Source organism: Podarcis vaucheri (assembly GCF_965113315.1).
Source record: "Podarcis vaucheri genome assembly, chromosome: 8".
NCBI classification, from domain to species: Eukaryota; Metazoa; Chordata; class Lepidosauria; order Squamata; family Lacertidae; genus Podarcis; species Podarcis vaucheri.
Window position 1 is genome coordinate 74557263 of NC_138766.1, and position 21917 is coordinate 74579179.

At 43.0% G+C, this 21917-nt stretch overlaps 1 protein-coding gene across 1 annotated transcript in view; it reads left to right on the top strand.

Moving 5' to 3' along the window:
* TRHR (thyrotropin releasing hormone receptor) overlaps positions 1 to 6322 on the top strand; it is a 27818-nt gene extending 21496 nt beyond the window's left edge. The window contains exons 3-4 of the mRNA XM_082235805.1: positions 4331 to 4717; positions 6121 to 6322. Coding sequence (XP_082091931.1) covers positions 4331 to 4717; positions 6121 to 6129 — 396 coding nt within the window. The 3' untranslated portion in view covers positions 6130 to 6322. The remainder of the gene's footprint in view (positions 1 to 4330; positions 4718 to 6120) is intronic.
* The last annotated feature ends 15595 nt before the right edge of the window (positions 6323 to 21917 follow it).

Below are 21917 nucleotides of genomic sequence, written 5' to 3' on the forward strand. Positions count from 1 at the left end.
CAAAAGGGAAGCAGTGTTTGAGCTTGCCCGGCTGCTCGCGGTACACAAGGCAGCAGATAGCGGCACATCCAGGGGGGGAGCATGCATTGCGAGGCAGCTGAGGGAGAGTGCTGCAACCTGTTGACTGAGAGTGGCAACTACAGCCCCAAACAAGGGCCTTGTTTTTCTCGCCACCATCTCAGCCTCCTGCTTTTCACAACCTGAAGTGAAGGATATGAGGCAGGAGTTGATAATGCGGGTGAGCTGTGCACAAGCAAGCTGCCAGCTAGCTCTGCAGAGGCTCCTTTTATTGACACAGTATGCAAACCAAGGCAGGTACATTTTGGGCTGTGACCATATTCCAGTCCCGAGATCGTGGGGTGGTACAAAGTTATTTTGGCACCTGTTTCCACAGTGTCATTTTCCCCTTGCACAATGTATGACGAAGGAGACAAAGGTCTCAGAGACAAAGGTCACAGACAGGACACGGCAGACTACAGAGACCGTAAAAGGTTAGACAGAGGGCAAGATGTTCAGACAGCTGTGGCTTTATTTGTGAGGGGAAGCGTGCTCCGCACCCCAAGGTCATGCATGCAGACAGCTGAGGCTGTCCACGGGTGGGAGTGTGCTCCACAATCCAGTGATCATTCCTACAACAACCTCCCTTTTAAACATGGTTGCTTGCTTGCTCTCCCCACCCTCCATTTACCTTATTGCAAGATTGGGAGGGGGAGGGGGAGGTGACAGTACTGTGTACCATTGAGTACCACCAGAAAAAAGCACGTGTGCCCACTCGACTGTTTAGATCTGCAGAATTGGCACAACTACAGGGGCCACATAATACCCATCCCCAAGTCTATAATAACTTTGTGACTCACTGCCTTTTGAGATCATGGAGGTGCCTTCACAGTATTCTTTCTGGTGCCTGCTAAAAGCATTCCTGTTTAGGCAAGCCTACCAGATGCTCAGAAAGCTGAGGTGATTTTAAACTGTTTTAGTGTTGTAACTTTTGAATATTTTTTTTAAAACAATCGAGTGATGTATACATTATGTGAAATAAATGAATAAGCAAAGTTTGCAGTTCTCTGTATTTTCACATTCCATTTCTCACGACAAATAAATGTGTACAAAATCCATATACTGGGGTAAACTCCCAGTATGTTTCCGAGCACAATTCAAAGTGTTGGTGCTGACCTTTAAAGCCCTAAATGGCATCGACCCAGTATCCTGAAGGAGCATCTCCACCCCCATTGTTCAGCCTGGACACTGAGGTCCAGCTCTGAAGGTCTTCTGGCGGTTCCCTCACTGCGAGAAGCGAAGTTACAGGGAACCAGGCAGAGGGCCTTCTCGGTAGTGGTGCCTGCCCTGTGGAACGCCCTCCCATCAGATGTCAAGGTAATAAACAGCTATCTGACTTTTAGAAGACATCTGAAGGCAGCCCTGTTTAGGGAAGTTTTTAATGTTTGATGTTTTAGTCTGTTTTTAATATCCTGTTGGGAGCTGCCCAGAGTGGCTGGGGAAACCCAGCCAGATGGGCGGGGTATATTTTATTTTATTTCTTCTTCTTCTTCTTCTTCTTCTTCTTCTTCTTCTTCTTCTTCTTTACATAAAAATGCATATATTAGTGAAAATAGTGTCAATACCCCCTAATACAGAAGCTGCAGCATACAGTCCACAGCAGCTTACCAGACTTAGACTCTGAGATCCTCAGCTCACGTTGTAAAGTACCTGACTTCAGTGCCTTTCAAAAATGTATCCCCTTTGGGAATCGATAGAAAATTGCACTTCTCGAACCATTAGCTTTAAGGCATCATCATTAACTTCTGTTGGCTTCCTCTACAGTAAGTGCTTAGGGGGAGAAGGCCTTCAGCCTGACCTCAATAGATAATGCTTTGTTCTGCGTTCAGTTCTTTTCTCTCTCTCCCCCTGCCACCCTGCCCCATTTCTGTAATAGTTCTGCCCCACAATCCCATTCACTATTACATTAATGGCTGGCTCTTCGCTCCTGATAAAATGGAGCACTCTTAATTTAGTGCAGTGGGAGAACACCGAGTTCGAGCTTGTAACTGCATCAGATTAAAATAATTTCTCTTATTCTCAGGACAATTCTTGGGCAGAGGTTGTGCTGAAATAACTGAGATGCTTAAATTGCTTATGATTGGTTAGTATCGTGAAACCCCTGAAGTCTCAGACAAAAAGCTTCTAGCATGGGGAAAAGTATCGTGTAGCAAGTTATCCACTGACCTTTCTTTGAAGGACTGAGTCACTGCAGCACATTAATGAGAGAGTTGGGGCTTGGTTTCAATGATAAGAAAACAATTATGATTATTCAGAAGCAGCAGAACACTGTCCATTTTATTTTCTCAGAATTTGATGGCATGTTATAGAGATGGATATTAATTTTATAGGTTTGCCGAAGTATTGGAACTCATTCAGAGCTCCACAAACATGTGGAGGGATAGGGGAAATTTAATTCAGCAATCAAAGCCTGCTATTATTGTTATTATTATTATTTATTAAATTTGTTGGTCTCTTTATCTTGCCCAAGGCTGTCCACAGCAACTTACAACCAATCAATCAATCAATCAACCAACCAACCAACCCCGAACACCTCACATAGATACAATTAAAACCAAGTGGGAGGAAACTACATTAAAAACACTCCTCCCACTTCTAAAATGCCACAGGTGGTTAAAGACCGAAGGCCTGGATATAGAAGAAAGATTTTGCCTGGTGCCTAAAGATATATAATGATGGTGTCAGGCGATCCTCCTTGGAGAGAGAATTCCACAAAGAGGGAGCCACCACAGAAAAGGCCTGTTCTCATGCTGCCACCCTGGTAGTAATACCATCATCAAACCTTTTATTGGCATCACATCCAAACATCCAAAACAAATCAATACAGAATTACCACTTCCCCAGTGGCACAAACATTTGCTAAAAGAAAGGAGGCAGAATAGTCTATTGTCACATCTCTAGGTCTCCAGGGAGATCTGATGTCTGCAGTGTATTTCGAAAAGCCAAATAGAGATATTTAGCCACTAACTTGGTGAGCTCCTGATCATTCCCCAGTAATAGAAAATGTATGACCTCCAACTCTGGTTTCCATTTGGGGATGCAGAGTTGATCTAGAAATTGCTGACGGAGATCAGAATATAGTTTACAATTAAGAACCATGTGTGTAAGTGTTTCCACCAGGTATACTTCACATGGGCAAGTTCTTTCTCCTTCCACCCTGCCTCAGAACCTTCCCCAAAAGAGGTTTGATGGATTTGAATTAAACCTGGCCAGCGAAAATGCCCTCCTTTCTTGAGGGTTAAACAGTGGTTAGTTTCATGTGCCCAAGAAAGCTGAAAATAAAGAGGGGAACATGTTTTCTCTGCTGCTACTGTTAATTCCTGGCACTCAATACCCCACAACCTAGTTTTTATTATAGCCTTGGCAGATGGTAGGGACATCGATCGCAAAAGTTCCACCGACAGCCCGAGTTACTGTACCTTCTTGTTAAACTGTTGTAGCCCTGGGGAAAGAAAGGGGTCTAACAAAACTTTGCTGAGGAGAGGATCTTTATCTGACGTAAGGCAGATGTTTAACCAGCAGAGAAGAAATCTCACCCAGGCGACAGTCTCTGGTAGTAATATGCATTCCACCAGATTACCCTTTCCCAATCTGGTTTCACATTCTCCAGCTTGTTTTCTTCATCCAAGGGGGAGTTCAGTTGGTGGAGCATGAGACTCAGGGTCAAGGGTTCAAGCCCTACGTTGGGCAAAAAAAATCCTGCTTTGCAGGGGCTTGGACTGGACTCTACTTAGAATCTTAAGATTCTAAGATTTTACAATGTTTTTAACTTCAACCCTGACACAACTATGGCAGCTGGAGAAGTGGCAGAGGAAGGGGCTGTGGGGGGTGCGGTTAACCCCGGGTGTCATCACTGGGGTGTGTGTGACAAAATGAGTTCTTGTTTTTTTAATTAAAAAAAATGGGCTCACGAAACTTTTTAGGAGTGATGTGGTGGCTTAGATGCCTGCAGGTTGTACACTGCCTGAAACAGCAGTGTGGGAATTGTGTCTGCCTACTGCCTCTCCCTCAGCCACCCTACAGCTGAGGGGGAGGCGGTGGAGAGGCTCCAAGCATCAGAGACGCTCACTGCGCCCCCATGGGTGTATCGCCCCGCCCCTGGCTGCAGGACACCTCCCTGCACCAGGCACCCAAGCAGCTAGCTACGCCGCTGTGCTGGAGCTGCTGGGAGTTGTGGAAGGCTGAAATAAACCCTGAAGTGTTTGCTGTGTTCCTTCCCTGCTTTCCCCTCCCTTTCTGTTGCTCACATGGTATTGTTTCCTCTTCCCCATAGGTTACCAAGATGCTGGCTGTGGTTGTAATCCTCTTTGCATTTTTGTGGATGCCCTACAGGACCCTGGTGGTTATCAACTCTTTCCTGTCTCGCCCTTTCCAAGAAAATTGGTTCCTGCTGTTCTGCAGGATCTGCATTTACCTAAACAGTGCTATCAACCCTGTGATTTACAACCTCATGTCCCAAAAATTCAGAGCAGCCTTCAAGAAACTCTGCAAATGCCAGCAGAAGCAGTCGGAGAAGCCCAACAACTACAGTGTGGCCCTAACCTACAGCGTCATCAAGGAGACAGACCATTTCCACACTGAGCTAGAAGACATCACCGTCACAGACGCTTATCTGTCATCCACCAAAGTGTCTTTTGATGATACCTGTGTGTCTTCTGAGGTAAAGAAGCACCACAAAGCTTTAAATGTGCCCTTCATCTTAAGGTCCATGAAAAAGGTGTAACTGTGGAAGGTTTTTTGACAGAGGTAGAATTGATGACTAGAAGCCAAAATCCAGGCCTATTGTGTCTTTAATAAAGGGATGGGGATAGTGTGGCCCTCCAGGTATTATTGGACTACATCTCCCATTACCCCTCATCCATTGTTTATTCTGGCAGGGGCCAAAGGGCATTGGAATCCAACAATAATTGCATGGCCATAGATTCCCCATCCCTGCTTAACCCAATACCCATAGAATAATAGAATTGTAAAGTTGGAAGGGACCCTAGTGCAACCCCCTGCAATGCAGGAATATGCAGTTGTCCCATAAAGGGATCAAACCTGCAACCTTGGCATTATCAGCACCATGCTGTAACCAACTGAGCTATCCAGGGGGCTCCTGACATATTTAACATCATTTTGATCCACAGATCACCTTTGTAACTCACATTTCTTCATGATGGAGCTCAGAGCAGTTTTCTGTCCAGATGCTGGCTAGACTTTACATCAACAAATTGGCTTTAAAAGGAAATTAGATAAAGCATGGATAATAAGGCTATGGATGACTTGGTGGCTACCTGCCACCTCCAGGATCAGAGGCTACGGGTCTCTGGATACCATTCACTGGGAAACCACAGAGAAGGATGTCACCCTCGAGTGCTGCTTGTGGGTGTTTCTTAGGCATCGGGTTGGACATTGAAGGAAATTAGGGTGGTGGACCAGATAGGCCTTTGACATGACTAGGTCTTACATTCAGTGACCTCAGGAAGTCGATAGGCACAAATCAGAGACCACAGTCTGTGTCGACAAAATGACTTCCGCTTGTGCAAAATGCCCTCTGGATCCCACTCATCGTTTATTATTTCACTGGAGTGTTTCGAAGTACAGTGGTACCTCGGGTTAAGTACTTAATTCGTTCCAGAGGTCCGTTCTTAACCTGAAACTGTTCTTAACCTGAAGCACCACTTTAGCTAATGGGGCCTCCTGCTGCTGCCATGCCGCCGGAGCACAATTTCTGTTCTCATCCTGAAACAAAGTTCTTAACCTGAAGCACTATTTCTGGGTTAGCGGAGTCTGTAACCTGAAGCGTATGTAACCCGAGGTACCACTGTAATGGTCTGTGTTAATCCACTCTAGAGCAATTACAAAAGCCTGGTTGTCAAGTGGCAACAGAAAGAGCTACTTCATGCATCAATTCAGCATTCCTGTGTATTTTATTCTTCTCCTTTTAAAAAAACAAACTGTGAAAGTTGGTCTGTCAAGAGGTAGGACACGATAGGTCTCATTTGCATGACTTGTTTCCCCTCCTTGCTGCACACACCTCTGACATTTCAGGTGACTCATTATTTCAATTTCTCCTTTCAGGTGCTGTGACGCTGGAGCCTGCATCTCCTCTGTCTCTCTTACTTTATTTGATCTCGCAGAGCCACCCAGTTCTGAACCAGTCTGGTTGTTTTCTAGTTATATTTGATGTGACCGAGCTTGATATTACAAATGCTGACTCTGTTCACACCACAGGGAAGCTGCTTCGTCTCATTAAACTATGCTTGCTGTATGGAAACTAAGAGGCAAATGGCAGAAGTGTGTGCATTGTTACACATTCCTTTCTAAACCATGTGCTATGAAGCGAAAGCTGCCCAACCAATTATCCAGGGCAGGACTCCCCAAACTTGCATCCCAACGTGTTTTTGGACTACAACTCCCAGGTGCTGGGAGTTGTTAGGATACCCCCATTCCCCTCCCAGAGATACAGTACCAAAAATGGCATTTGTTCCTCTTCCTGATGCAGCTGCCCACTCTCTATCCCCCATGATGGCTCACAAGGCACAGCAGTTTTCTGCCCCCTTTTCCCCATAGATGTGTTTCCTGCTGGTGGAAGGAAGCTGTGCATTATGGGTATGGAGCCAGCTCTACACAGGTTTCATATAGATAAGCCTACACATCAACACACTTGGGAGATAATATGGCTGTTCCTTCAGAGTAAGTAACTCAGGGCAAACAGCTCTGCAGAACCAGAGGAAAGGAATGTGTTTGACAGAGAAGCAAACATTTACACTCTAGCAGTAAGCTTCTTTTCCAGGCTTAAAATGTACATAGCAGCAGTGCTCTCTTGGGTTTTAATATACCAGTCTGGCCGACCGCTACTGTTGCTTGCCTCATATGCAACTGTAGTTTAAAATAATTAAACTAATTACAGAGGGATCTTGAGAGCAAAGTGAGGGGAATAGTTTTTCATTCCATAGCAAATAGTAAAATTAAAATTTCTGAGCAATGTTATATTCAGCTGTACCTTGGATCTCAAACGCCTTGGCTCCCGAACAAATTGGCCCCTGAATGATCAAAACTCAGAAGTGAGTGTTCTGGTTTTTGAAATATTTTTGGAAGCTGAACGGCCGACGGGGCTTCTGTGGCTTCCGAATGGCTGCAGGACTTCCTTTGCCGCACTTTGGTTTCTGAACGTTTTGGCAGTCGAACAGACTTCCGGAACTGATTCCGTTTGTCTTCCAAGGTACAACTGTATATATATGTATGCTTCCTCTGTGAAGAGGGTTAAAGGACCTGTTGCTCTCTTAGCATTCTCACACTAACCCAATTCAAGAATTCGCTCTGTGAAATTCAGCTCCCATTCTTCTGGGGCCTCCTTGTCATCTTGGCATTCTGTTTCATGATTCCCTTCTCCCATAGCTTCTCTGCATATAGTCCCTTGTCCAAGTATTAGGATAGAACCACTTGACACTCCCTTCTCTTGGTCTTATTTCTGCAGCATCCTAACTCCTCTCTTTCTTTCCTGCTGAACTATCTGACTCACCCATGATCATTGTCAGCATGCGGCCTACTCTGCCCCAGCCCCAGCCCCACCATCAGTGGCGTAGCGTGGGTTGTCAGCACCCAGGGCAAGGCAAGTAATTTGCCCCCCTAACCCGTGGATTTGTGCCCCCTAACCCATGGATTTGCGCCCCCTAACCCCTAGATGTTGCGCCCGGTGCGGCCGGCCCCCCCTGCACCCCCCACGCTACGCCACTGCCCACCATGAAGGAGGGAGAATCATATCATTGGAAGTTGCACTGGAGGCCTGCCGGATTGGGCCAAGGGCTCTTCAGCATCCTGTTCTCACAGTGGCCAACTGGATGCTTGTGGGAAGCCCGGAAGCAGGACCTGAGTGCAACAGCACTGTGCCCTCATGTTGTTTCCAGCAATTGGCATTCAGAAACATACTGCTTCTGACCATGGAGGCAGAACACAGCCAAATATAGCCTTATCCTACATGGATTTGTTTAATCCTCTTTTAAAGCCATCCATGCTGGTGGCCACAATGAGAGGAGGATGCTGAACTGGGTGGGCTATTGGTCTGATCCAGCAAGCTCTTAACATTCCACCATTCTGGTACCACAATTTTTCACTAGTTCAGACCATTGCTTCATCTAGCTCAGTATTGTCTACACCGACTGACAGCTAGGGTTTCAGACATGGGTCTGTTCTAGTCCTATCTGGTGAAGCAAAGGATTGAACCTGGGCCTCTTTGCATGCAAAGCATGTTCTCTACCGCTGAGCTACAGTGTGACCCCTATTTGGTCCCTGAAAAACAGGCCTTGTCTCTTTCCGCACCACTCAACAGTATTTGTCACCATGGTCAGTCAACATTTTATGAATTATCCTTCACCTTCATAATTTTGGATATTTGTGAATATTCCATAGCATGCAGCTTGTTCACCAATGTTTGGTGGGAGGGTTTGCTGTGATAGCAGTTAGCCATTTTTAGCAGATGGATTTTGCCATAAAATTACAGGCAGAATCCCCTGCCCCCACAGTCTCATTCTCTCTTTGTCACATGCTCTTAAAAAAGGTTGATAGTGGAGAAATTGAGAGAACAAGAATCAAAGAGTGAACTTGAATCAGAGACCAGTTTGCACAGCCTCAAAGTAGCATTATTCAGATTATTATTTTTAATATTATTACATTGTACTCCGGGCCCTTTGTGACATAGAATATAATTTGGGTTCCAGTGAAATAGACAATACTGAGACGAGAAAGGCACTTTTCCAACAAAAGGCTCCGAGATGTTTTTTTCGGGCTGCGGGCCCTTGAGCAGCTTTTAAAATGAAAATTAAATGGCGGAAGCCACTCTTGACTTCCTCTCAACTCAGCCAAAATTAGCTAGCTACAAGCACATTAGCGCAAATACTTATGTGTGCTGTTAACTGTGTGTGTTACGTCAAGAAATAATTGTGCGAAGTGGGACTCAAATGAGCCTGAGAGCAGAATGCCAACCCATTCTCAGACATCAAAAATCACTCACGAGAAATGTTCCAAAGACAACTGACGATCCTAAATCTTTCTAAAGCAAATATGGGGAACTGGATCTGGAATCATCTACCCCACAGGTCACGGACCAAGTTTAACAGGGTCCACACACCTCACAATTGCTTATGATCCCCCTCCCATAGGTCTTTGCAGAGTGCTTTGCAAAGTGTTCCACAAGACCCGATGGAGAAGGCAGCACTTTGAAAGGGGCTTCTCTTGAATGCCAGGTCTTCCTAAGCCTCTTTCAAAGTGGTATATAGCTCAGTGCTTCGCAAGGGGCCTGCAAGGTTCAACAAGCTCGCCATTTTGAGAACCTATGTCTGGAAACCAGGATATATAAGTCGTTACCAGAAATAGATGCATACATCCATATAGTGCATTGTTTTGAAAACTTGAATCATATTTTCTATGCGGTGACTTTGCCATATAAATATTACATGGTGAACATTTTTGTTTGAATGTGGCTTGCATATAAGTGGAAACAGAATTAATTAGGTATGCAAAACTGCAGACAACTTTGCATATGAAGCATTACCATAATATCATGATTTATCGCTAGGTGTGCAAAGCTCATTCCGAAGTACAGAAGAATATATTGCCCTTTGAATTTTCCCCAAAACCTGATGTGATTAAATATAACATGCATTTCAAATTCATGAATCTCATTTTCATAGTTCAAGCATTGTGAAAGTGTCTGTTGGAAAGCATCTCTGAGCTTGAACTAAATATTTTTATTCTTGTATTTGTGTTTCTGTTGCTGGGATTATGTGTTTTAGTGTGTACAGAATTTTGTAAGGTCTGAAGAAGTGCATTTTACTGCCCGCTTTTTATTTATAATATTGTATATTGTATTGTTTCTAGAAGGAATCATCTGCTCAGTTACTGTTATGAGACCTAATTTTGAGGAAAGTATTTTTGAGTGGTGACTTTGTATTTATTGATCTAGACCAGGGTAGCCAACATAGTGACCACCAGATGTTGCTGGAATATAGCTCCAACCATCTGTGACCATTGGCCATGCTGGCTGAGGCTGATGGGATATTGTAGTCCAACAGAATCCAGAGGGCACTTCCTTGGTTACCTCTGAGCTAGAGAGGATGAAATCAATTTAAGAAAGAACAGTATGGTGATACCTGTTGTCAGTATGCTCAGTAATGGGAGCTGCATGATGCCAATTTACCTTTCATGGCTCCATGAATACAAAAATGTAAATAAACTTTCTGATGTGGAAAACCACCCGGTGTTTCTCTGATCAGCGATATAAAAAAGACAGCCAAATTCTTGAACGATTCTGCTGGTGGCTGGAGTACTTTATCACTGTCAATTAGGGATGTCAGAGAATTGCGACGGAGATGTAAATGGAATCGGAAATCATTGACGTTTGCTTATTCATCTGATGTCTCAAATGGAAATCACTCCAGTGAATATTATCTGCAAACTTTGATGGGTCCCCCCACCTATTTGCATTAAGTTTGCTTTGCCCTTAAATGAACGGCTTTTGCATTGGAATGAACATTGTGGAATAATGTAATAACAAAGTAATCAATATCACAGATAATTATGAAAAACTCTGCCATAGTGGACAGCAAGATGAATATTGTAGGGGTTTTTTGTTGGAAGCCGAACTACGCTGGAACAGAAACAGCACTACATGAGACAAATGTGCACTGGAACAGGAATCAATGCTTCTTATTTCCATACGGTCAGTGATCTATAATTATATTGTCATTTAACTTTTGGGATACTCGAGAAATGGGCATTCACAGTGCATTGCTAGGCATGTTGTATTCAGAAGGAAATCCCATTGATTTCAATGGTGCTTATATACAGGTAAAAAACTAAAAATATGTTTGGATTCCAGGAGAACAACCACTGCACAGCCCCCTACTGACTACATACCTACACTACACATAAAATTATCCTGTTCTCTGGGGTAGGAGGACCATTTTAATGTTAAGAATATTTTCTCCATTTCCCAACCCGTTAATTGCTATTTTTCCCCAGATGGCAATCACATACTGACAGAGAGAGATGCCACAAGTCACCATAGCCTGTCTGATGTGCTACACGATCCTATCACTGATAGTAAATAATCCTAGAGGGTGGGAGAGAAGCTAGAATTAGTTTCCAAATCAGTCACATGGGTAATTCTAGCCAATTAGGAAAGGATTATGTCATATTATATAGCCAAGCTAATAGGGTTACAGGGTGATGACACTCATAGCAAACATATCAATTAAGAGAGGGAGAGTTCCAGGATCAGTCTCACTGATAAGTCTAGCCAGTTAGGAATCACATTATGAAAGGATGATGTCACACTGCAACATCTGACTTAGCCACATGAGGAAGTCATTCACAGTAAACAAACAAATTGAAAGAAACTGCAAGAGAGTGCTCTTTCTGGATCATCCATATGGAATCATGTAGTGGAATGAAATAGCACTACACAATCAGTTTGATGTGCACAATTACATCACAGATGGCAAAAGAAATGCAATGAGTGCAATACAGCTAGAAAGGTGAATGTATGCGAACTGGTGAATTGTGAAAAATCATGTACACGTTATGAATGCTTCCCACCACTGCTATAGATCTCTTAGCTGATCATTAACAGGATAGAAACTGACTGTTAACAAGGAGGGAAAATTAAAGTGAAAGGACTGTAATACAGTATCCTGCCTCTATTTGTCCATATCTCACACTGCTACTGCACATGGTGCATAGCACAGCTGGTTAGGTGAAGAAATACAATCCTAAATTCCTTCAGTGCATCCTGAACAAGAAACAGGCTGTTCATCGACATTCTTGCTCCAGTGAGAAAACACACGCAGAATGTTCTTTGATGGATGCCAGGATTTTATTCTTTGTGACAAGAAGCTTTGTCATGGCTCTAATTAAGAAGCAATCAAATAAATCTCTCTCTATCTCTCTCTGCCACTTTAGCTCCAGAATGAAAACTGTGAGAACTGTGATGAGAACCAAGGCAAAGTTAGACAGTAGGGCCAAGGGCCAAATTTACCCAGCAGTGATCCCTCTTTGGCCCAGGAGGCATGTCTCACAATCCAAATCCACCTGCCCCACACCCAATGTCATATTTGATATCACCTATGGGGCAGGCTCCAATGTGGTTATAAAGGAACAATCAGGAGCTTAAAACTGAGCTCCCAATTGCTCCAAAAGCAGGAAACAGTTTGCATTGAAACAGCTACTGAAATAGCAGTGGTCAGTGGCATAGCGTGGGTTGCCAGCACCTGGGGCTATGCAGAGTGGGGTGGGTGGAAGGGAAATGGATGGAGTATGCATGCATGTTCAACTGCCTAATGGCGTCCACATCATCTAGGATATTGTGGCCGCAGAGATAAGAAAATAAGAGTCATTCTGTTGTCTAGAGATGTCACTTCCTGGTTCGCTGAGAGCCAGTGTGGTGTAGTGGTTAAGAGCGGTAGTCTCGTAATCTGGGGAACCGGGTTCGCGTCTCCGCTCCTCCACATGCAGCTGCTGGGTGACCTTGGGCCAGTCACACTTCTCTCAGCCCCACTCACCTCACAGAGTGTTTGTTGTGGGGGAGGAAGGGAAAGGAGAATGTTAGCCGCTTTGAGACTCCTGAAGGGGAGTGAAAGGCGGGATATCAAATCCAAACTCTTCTTCTTCTTCTTCTTCTTCTTCTTCTTCTTCACACAGAGAAGTTGTTTTCAATGGAGCCCAGTGATGGAAGTAGGCAGATGGAGAGAGATAAAGATCTGCCCCACCCCAGGCTACAAAGTTTCTCCACACATGCAGTATGTCTCAGAGGGACACGATACAACATGTTCCAGCCCTTATTCACACAGTTCTTTAATGCTATCTTTCTGCACATACTTATATGAAGGAGCATCTCCACCCCCATTGTTCTGCCCGGACACTGAGGTCCAGTGCCGCGGGCCTTCTGGCGGTTCCCTCACTGCGAGAAGCCAAGTTACAGGAAACCAGGCAGAGGGCCTTCTCGGTAGTGGCACCCGCCCTGTAGAACGCCCTCCCACCAGATGTCAAAGAGAACAACAGCTACCAGACTTTTAGAAGACATCTGAAGGCAGCCCTGTTTAGGGAAGCTTTTAATGTTTGATGTATTATAGTATTTTAATATTTTTTTGGAAGCCGCCCAGAGTGGCTGGGGAAGCCCAGCCAGATGGGCGGGGTATAAATAAATTATTATTATTATTATTATTATTATTATTATTATTATTATTATTATTATTATTGTTGTTGTTGCCTTATAATGAGTCAGCCCATTGGCCCCTCTGCATCAGCATTATCAACACAGATAGGCAGTGGGTCTCCAAGGTTTCAGGCAGGAATCCTTCCCATCAGTCAGAGGCAGCGATGCTTCTGATTACCAGTTGCTGGAAACCAAAGGAGGGAAGAGTATTCCTTTGCTTGAATCCTGCTTGTAGGCTTCCCACAGACATCTGGTTCACCACTGTGAGAACAGGATGCTAGACTACATAGGCCACTGGCCTGATCCAACCATAGCTGTCAACTTTTCCCTTCTCTTGTTAGGAATCCTATTCGGAATAAGGGAATTTCCCTTAAAATTTCCGTTGAAAGCTATGGATCCAATTGGTTCTTCTTATGTTCTTATGCTCTTTGTAGAGTAGGCTACCTTCCAGCTGCACAAAAGTCAGAGATTTACACACAATCCTAGTGATGCACATTTTCCCCAGGCATCAACACAGCTGAAGAACATACTGAATCCTGGTCAAAGCGCTACAGAGTGAGGGCCAATTACAAGGATGGCTTACGGAGAAGTCTGGGGTGGTCTAGGAAAGAGCCCATAGCTTGAAGAAGGTCTTGAGCAGGGTTCAGCAAACTTTTTCAGCAGGGGGCTGGTCCACTGTCCCTCAGACCTTGTGGTGGGCCAGACTATATTTTGAAGGAAAAAAATGAATAAATTCCTATGCCCCACAAATAACCCAGAGATGCATTTTAAATAAAAGGACACATTCTATTCATGTACAAACACACTGATTTCTGGACCATCCGTGAGCGGGATACAGAAGGCGATTGGGCCGGATCCGGCCCCTGGTCCTTAGTTTGCCTACCTCTTGAGGGTTGGATAAAGAAGCCTGAATGAGAAGGCCTGAGCTTCCCCACCCCTGGTCCACAGGCTTGGTAATTTTTTCCCACATGGATGGATGCTTCCACATAAGCCTGATGGAACAGCTTAGGAAAATTATGTGTGGAAACAGGAATGAACATTATAAAGACATCAATCCTTATTGGGTTGCTGAGGAGACTGTGGAGGAGGAGGGGAATCATGATAATGTTTAGTTATCTACTTTTTACATTTTAAAAAAATCTCCACACAGACTGCAATTTCCATTGTAAGGAGGAGGAGATTCTTGCATGACAGTGCTTCATAGATTGCACACAGTCTTCTATAATGATCTCCTTGCTTTCTGGTGGATATTAGATGCATATAACGCTGATATCTGGCTGTATTTTATTTTTATTGTGTTTTTTTAAATAAATTATTTGTTAATACATTTATGCTCACCATTCTGCTCAGGAATTCAAGGTGGTGTAACATGGTTCTCCCCAACAAGTCTGTGAGGTAGGTTAGGCTGAGAGACAGTCACCGACTGGCCCAAAGCCTCCCAGTGAGTTTCATGACAGAACGGGGCTTTGAACCCTGGTCTCTCAGGTCCCAGCCCAGTACTCTAAGCACTGCAGCACACTCGCTATATGAAGGCAAACTATCATCTTGCTGGTCACTTACTCCCCATGTGTTTGATAATAAAGACTCTGCCGTGTTAAAAAAATAAATAAATCATTTTTATTTACAAACAGGTGGCATTGTCCAGAGAGAATGATAAAGGCTGTGATATCTCAGTAGCATCGAGAGAAGATGTTTGAAGAAGAATTTCTGTGTTTTGATGCTGCCATTCAGCCGTCTTAGCCCAATAAAATGTTCCTTGTGAATTTTGTTCCTGTTTTTATTAGCAATTCTTCAAAATGCCAATGCCTCTCATACTCCAGTTTCTAAATTATTATTCTCAATAATTATTCCAAATTATTAATGGGCATCAGATGGGCACAGATGTTTTATAATAAACTTAACTGAAAGCTTTAGCCTTCAAGGGCACAAATTTGCATTAAAAACAATTAATTTTAATGTGAGAAGAATGTCCTATTTTCCTGTCAGCATGATCTGCTTTGAGGTGCTATTTGTTTCAAGCAAGAGTCTTTGGGAGTCATCCATCCCCCTGTTTTTAATGATCTTGGATTGTACTATGTGGAGAAAAGCAATGACTGATGCATGAGACATTTATATAATGGGTAAATTCCTGAATCAGTTAAATCCAGCATTTACTTGTATTAAAGCTACAACTGCACTATATATTGAAAGCAGTATAATACCACTTTAAACAGTCATGCTTCTCCCCCCCAAATCCTGGGTACTGTAGTTTGTGCTAAGAGCTGCCAGGGGACCCATATTTTCCCTCACAGAGCTACAGTTCTCAGACAGGTTTAGCGAGCTATCTCTTTCTCCAGAAAACTCTGGAATCTGTAGCTCTGTGAGGGAAATAAGGATCTCCTTTCCTCCTTTCAACTAGTATACTAATAGTTTATGCTATCACAACCATGATGGCTAATAATAATAATAATAATAATAATAATAATAATAATTTATTTGTACCCTGCCTATCTGGCTGGGCTTCCCCAGCCACTCTGGGCAGCTTCCAACAAAATATTAAAATACAGTAGTCCATCAAACATTAAAAGCTTCCTTAAACAGGGGCTGCCTTCAGATGTCTTCTAAAAGTCTAGCGGTTGTTGTTCTCTTTGACATCTGGTGGGAGGGTGTTCCACGGGATGGGTGCCACTACCGAGAAGGCCCTCTGTAACTTGGTTCCCTGTAACTTGGCTTCTCATGGTAAGGGAACCGCCAGAAGGCCCTCGGCGCTGGATCTCAGTGTCCGGGCTGAACAATGGGGGTGGAGATGCTCCTTCAGGTATACTGGACCGAGGCCATTTAGGGGTTTAAAAGTCAGCACCAACACTTTGAATTTTGCTCGTTGTTTAAAATATAGGCTGATATGCTAATACAAACTTAGATACCAGAGTCTGTGTTACTGTCTTCACACAAATCACAGAAGATGAAGAACCATTAATTCAACTTGGCAGCACCGGAATGTTTCTACAGGAGGCTAATATTGAATTTTAATTCGTACTTCAATCATTTTAAAATTGTAGAGCATTTTAAATCTTTGCCGTTTTCAGAACCAATTATTTTTGACTTAAAGGAGTGATAATGATAGCATCGCTTTCAAGAGAGGCCAGCTAATCATCTATTGTTCATTGACATATTTTGATGGGTATTACAACTGGCCTGGAGGAATTTCTCACAGGAAAGGAGCAAGCATAGCAATATAATGAAATGAGGAAGCCTCCAAGTATAGCTCACCGGCTCTGCCTCACCCCATCCTTGAGTGTTTTGCCTGCCTTGAATGTGTTGTTGAACTCTAAATGCCTGTTGCTTGCCTAGATGCAGGATGGGACGTGGTATGTATGTATGAAGAGTCTGCTATCAGCTGAGAGACACTCTGGGTACTCTGGGGGTCCCAGTAAAGACAGTGACATTGGACAGTGCCAAGGGTCAGGTCAAGAAAACTACCATTATTTCACAGGCCTGATAGCAGGTTTAAGTTCCTGCTTCTGAATCTCACTGACGATCCTTTTGTAAAACGCCTGTTTCATATTTCCCCACTACATTTGCTTTATTTGAGTTTTGATTGCATTCCTGTGATAGATTTCGCAGCGATGTAATAAGCTGGAATTGCAAATGATAAGTTGAGTTTTCCATTCCTTTTGTCAGCTTGTCTTGGCTGAGCAATATATCCTGCCAGGAATTAGGTCAAGAAAAATGGTCAAAAGGCATGAAAAAACAAACTCGCTTATTTCCTGCAGATTATTGCAGAGCAGTGAACTTTATTGAGGTTCTGGGTGTGCCAACTTTACATGAATGCAGGAGAGGAGCCCAAACCACACTAACTAATAACATTATTACCTTGTCGACGTGCACAACCCCAGATAAAAAAAGTGAGGTTATTAATATCCACCTTGTGTTAAATGTATTCTCCTACACAGACAAATACCTGCAGAAGATATTGTCCTGAAATGCAACGGTAAGATGAAGAATGCATTGATAAATTGCTGAAAGGAGATGAAAGCTTTGGCTTATCAGTCTAATCATGAACCTGAATAATTGTCTTCTTTGGGGCAGAACAGAAAGTACTTGGCCTCCTGAGAAATCATTCCCAGTGTGTCAAAAATCTATTACTCTTTGTTTGAATAAGCAGTGCTGCTTGTCGGTTGTAATGAGAGGCAAGCAACTGTAAAGATTACCTTTACAAGCATTGATCTAAATGCCTAGAGAATAACTTCAACTACATGTGTATACACCTCTTCATTATTAGTATGCTAGCACATCATGAACTACCTTTTCCTTCACGCTTACTAAGAGTCGTTGCAGAAGAAGCACACATAGGATTGCACCGTAAATTTCAGACACAATTATCTACAGAGAACATACCCTGCAAGAATTCTCTCATGAAAATAGGGGTGCTAATAATAATAATAATAATAATAATAATAATAATAATAATAATAATATATCCTACCCATCCAGCTGAATTGCCCCAGACACTCTGGGCAGCTTCCAGCATATAAAAACATAACAAAACTTTAAACATTAAAAGACTTCCCTATACAGGTGTCTTCTAAAGGTAGTATAGTTACTAATCTCCTTGGCTCAGGGGTCACATAACTCCATACCCTCCAACATTTCTCTGATGAAAATCAGTAAGCTTTGTGTTCTTGTGTTTTTATGTTGTGGGGTGCCCTGAGATCCACAGATGGTGGTATATACATTTTAATGAAATAAATGTTTCCAAGCTTTACTTTTCTGCCTATTTTGTGGTTTTAAATCTCTGCTGTGGTTCTCTCACCAAAGAGCACTTGCCCCAAACTTGGATCTTGGCATCCAGGAAGTCTCCCCACCCCCACCCCTTTGCCACCATCGGGATGGCCATGTGTCATGGATGCTTTAGTTGAGATTCCTACATTGCAGGGGGCAGACTAGATGGCACTCAAAATCCCTTCCAACTCTACGATTCTATGATTCTGTGAAATCCCATCCTCCACGCACAGAGCTATGCTATGCTTATGAATGGAGTTGGGAAACACCCTCAATTTGCAAGATACATGGTGTAGGCCCAATGTTGCCAGTTTGTTCCATGTCTTCATAGTTGTTCTATTGGTTGCATCATGCCTCTGAATATCAGTTGCTGAGCAGAATTCTGTTGAGCTCATGTCCAGCTTGAAGGCTCCCCAAAAGCATCTTGTCCCCAGACGTTTAACGATCTATTGATCCCTGTGCCACCACTGTGCTTGCTTCCCCGCTGCCACCAACCCATTACTCTCTGGTAAAACACTGAGTCCAGACAGTTGTTAAAAGTGAACCAAAAAAACAAGTTTATTTTACAAACACTAACAAGTTTATGGTTTCTCAGATAATACTCCTATCAGCATCTTAACTTTTGTTTCTTTACCGGCCTCTACCTTCCTAATACCTTCTGACTGATTATCTCAACTGTTTGACTGACTCCTCTTAACAAATCCTCTCCCTCTCTCACACCAGACTAGCCCAACCCACAGATTTACCTTATTTGTCTCTTCTAACTCCAGACTGTCTTCTCAACAACTCTAACTCCCTAAAAACCTCTGTGCTTAAAACTTATACACAGCTAACTCTGCCCCCAGGGTTCCCATTGGTTAGTCATTTTACAATTAGTTAACCCTTTCCTTATGAACCCAGTAGGATGTCACACACATAGGAGGGCAAACGCCACATTGACCTCTGTGACAACAGGATGTTGGACTAGGTGGTCCATTGACCTAATCCAGCAGGTTTATCTTCCGTTCTTATCTCTCAGGATCTTTTATGCCTAGCTTTCCTGAATGCAACTACAGTTGCAAGAAGGCTATTTGGGAAAGATCACATCTACCCTGGAAAAATATATCAGAGGATAAATTAAACCCAGCTTCTGCAGATGTTTTTTCAGGTTTTTCAGGGAGTAAGTTCCAGGTTCAATGCCCGGCATTTCTAGGTAGGCTGAGAAAAGACTCCTCATCTGATATCCTGGGGAGCCACTGCCAATCAGTGTAGAGAATACTGAGCTAAATGGACCAATGACCTGAAGGTTATTTGAAAGTTCAAATAAGGCAGGTTCTTATGTTCCTATGATCTGCTCCATGATTAGACAAGCCAACAAGAATCATCCTAATATTTTAAAGGCAAAAAAATTGCCTTCATTAAGTCAATGTCTACCAAGAGCCTGTGGTAGTGTCATTCAAGTACTCAGGAAATGCAGAACATATTCCAGACAAATCTGACATCTTCCCATCTCAAAGAGATGCAGTTGCCTCCCAGCCGAGATCATTTTCAGGCTTATAACTTCTCAGCTGGCAGTCTGTTTCTGATGCTGGCAATAAATACAATTCTATCATATCATTAGATCTGGCTTAATGTGGCCAATATGATGCTGAAAGCAATGGATATAATGAAGATGAAAGCAAGGTCATTTAGTTACGCTGCATATTTTTAAAGGACAAAATAGGTCATCATTCATGCTGTGCTTTGCCTAAAGTGTCTTCAAATGAAGATCGAGAGACTGACAGCTAGTGTTGGAGGAAAAATCCACATGAGTTTATTGGTTGGCTCCTTGCTGCTCTGAAACTGTTAACAAGCTGTCATTCCTGAAAGTCAGTTGTCATCCATTATTTCCAGTTCAAAAGAACTTAAAAGTTTGAGGTTGTTCTCTGAAACTGCGGCTAAAGCTGATAACCTATGGAAAGTGGATTTTTCATGGCAGGTTTCTGAAAAGGATATAGGATCTGGGGCTACCTTAAATCAATGGTGGTTGTGTAGGATAGCCTGCCTCATTGCCAGGGTGCTGTCAGCAGTTCCTGGCTGATTGCCCAGGAAAGTATAAAGACAAGGAAAAGTTTCTTACCGTCCTTTTTTATTTCAAACTTTGCAGAGAGAGGCTATAGAACCAAGCCTCTTGGATAATGGCATTGTCTCAAGTCATTCTCCACCCCCTGTATTTCCCACTTCCTCCTTTGTCATCATCACCACCTTCTCTACGGGTGCCGCTAAGTGCCCTCTGTCTTCAAGCTCTTTGCTCCCCTACTTTTCAGGCTCCCCAGATTCTGGGAGATGGTGGGTCTGGAATGCTTTCTAATGGCAACGTGTCAGCCAGGTGTTGCTCTGGCTCTCCCATGATTTCCCAACTTTCCCCCTCATCTGCCTCTGAGCTGTGACCTCCCGCAAACCACTGTTGCAAATCTATAGTCTTCCCTTTCCTCTTCCCTGGAAGGGTCAGGATGGGGAGGCAATCTCCAGCATTCCTCCTCCTCTGCCCAGCCCCTGACACTCATATAACCAAAATGCTTAAGTCTAATTATTGCACGAAGGGGTTAATGCCATAGAGTAAGCTGCCCTACCACACTTAGCTAGGTCACTCACCCTCACCTTGGAAGTAAGAAGTTAAGTTTATTGTTCCTTCAGTCTAACATGTGAACTTCAGTGTGTAAAGAGGTCTGAGCTGGTTGCTCCAAGCCGGTTTCTACAAAGAGCTGGGCTGGTTTCTACAAAGCCATAATTGTGTTCCTATACAAATAATGTAGGAACTTTCACCACTTTGGAACTAACCCAAGTTTTTTTTTAGTTTTTTTTAAATGTTATTTATTAAGCATTTTAAAATTACAGAAAAAAACAAAGAGACAAAGAAGAAAAAAAACAAGGGAAAAACAAACAGCAATCAAACAATACAAATCGATAAAAATCAAAATCAAAAAGCAGAACCAAAACACATAACACATCAAAATCAAAAAACAAAAATAAACCACAAAAAATTAAAAACAGATCCAATATTCTCAAATCCTTAACTGTCATTACCTTATTTCATCGACCTCCTCACACCTCCCTTTTTTGTATTCTAGTTACTAATTATCACAGCAAATCCTTCCCATTTTTCATAATATTCTGTCATTAAATTACCTTAATCTATTTTAACCTTATCTTACAATAAAAAACCCTAAAACTTAAAACTTAAATCTTATTTATACCAATTTCTCATAACCATAACATATTCTTGCATAGTTCTTTTTAACATTTCTGCTAAAGCCAAATAATTTCGTTCCAACATTTTTCTAATACTCATTAATTTTACAAAACAATCCTAAATAAATTTTTTTTAAACTTTCTTCCAATCTTCATCCAACGTCTCTTCCTCCTGGTCCCGGGTTTTGTCAGTCCTTTCTATCCCATCCATCTAGTTCATTAACCTGGTAATCTTATGTCCGAGGCCCTTAAGTCTCTTCCATGTCCCTTCCGCAGATCTTCTTCATATTTATACCTGTACTTTACTTTGTCTCCTGGTCCTTTCACTCATGGAAACTCCAACTTGACAGTATTTTTGTCCCTTCTCGACAGATCAGCCCCTTTTCCATAGTCCACACTGAACTCCATGTGGTATTTAAAAGCGTGTTTCAAGGTCCCTCCAGAGTTGAGGACCCCCACAACCACAAACTCCTCATGGCCCATTGCCAGACTTGAAAAGTCAAGACATCCCTGCATAGGGGGGTCTACCCAGCCCCCCATCTCCAAGCCAAACAAAACTCTATCTCTCCAAATCTGGCTTTTTCCAAGTTCATTTGTCAGATCCAACAACTCATGTTCCTGCTGGGCCACAGCTCCCTCCATCTCTGCCACCCGAGGTCCAGCAACAACCTCCTCCCTCATCTGATCTGTCAGA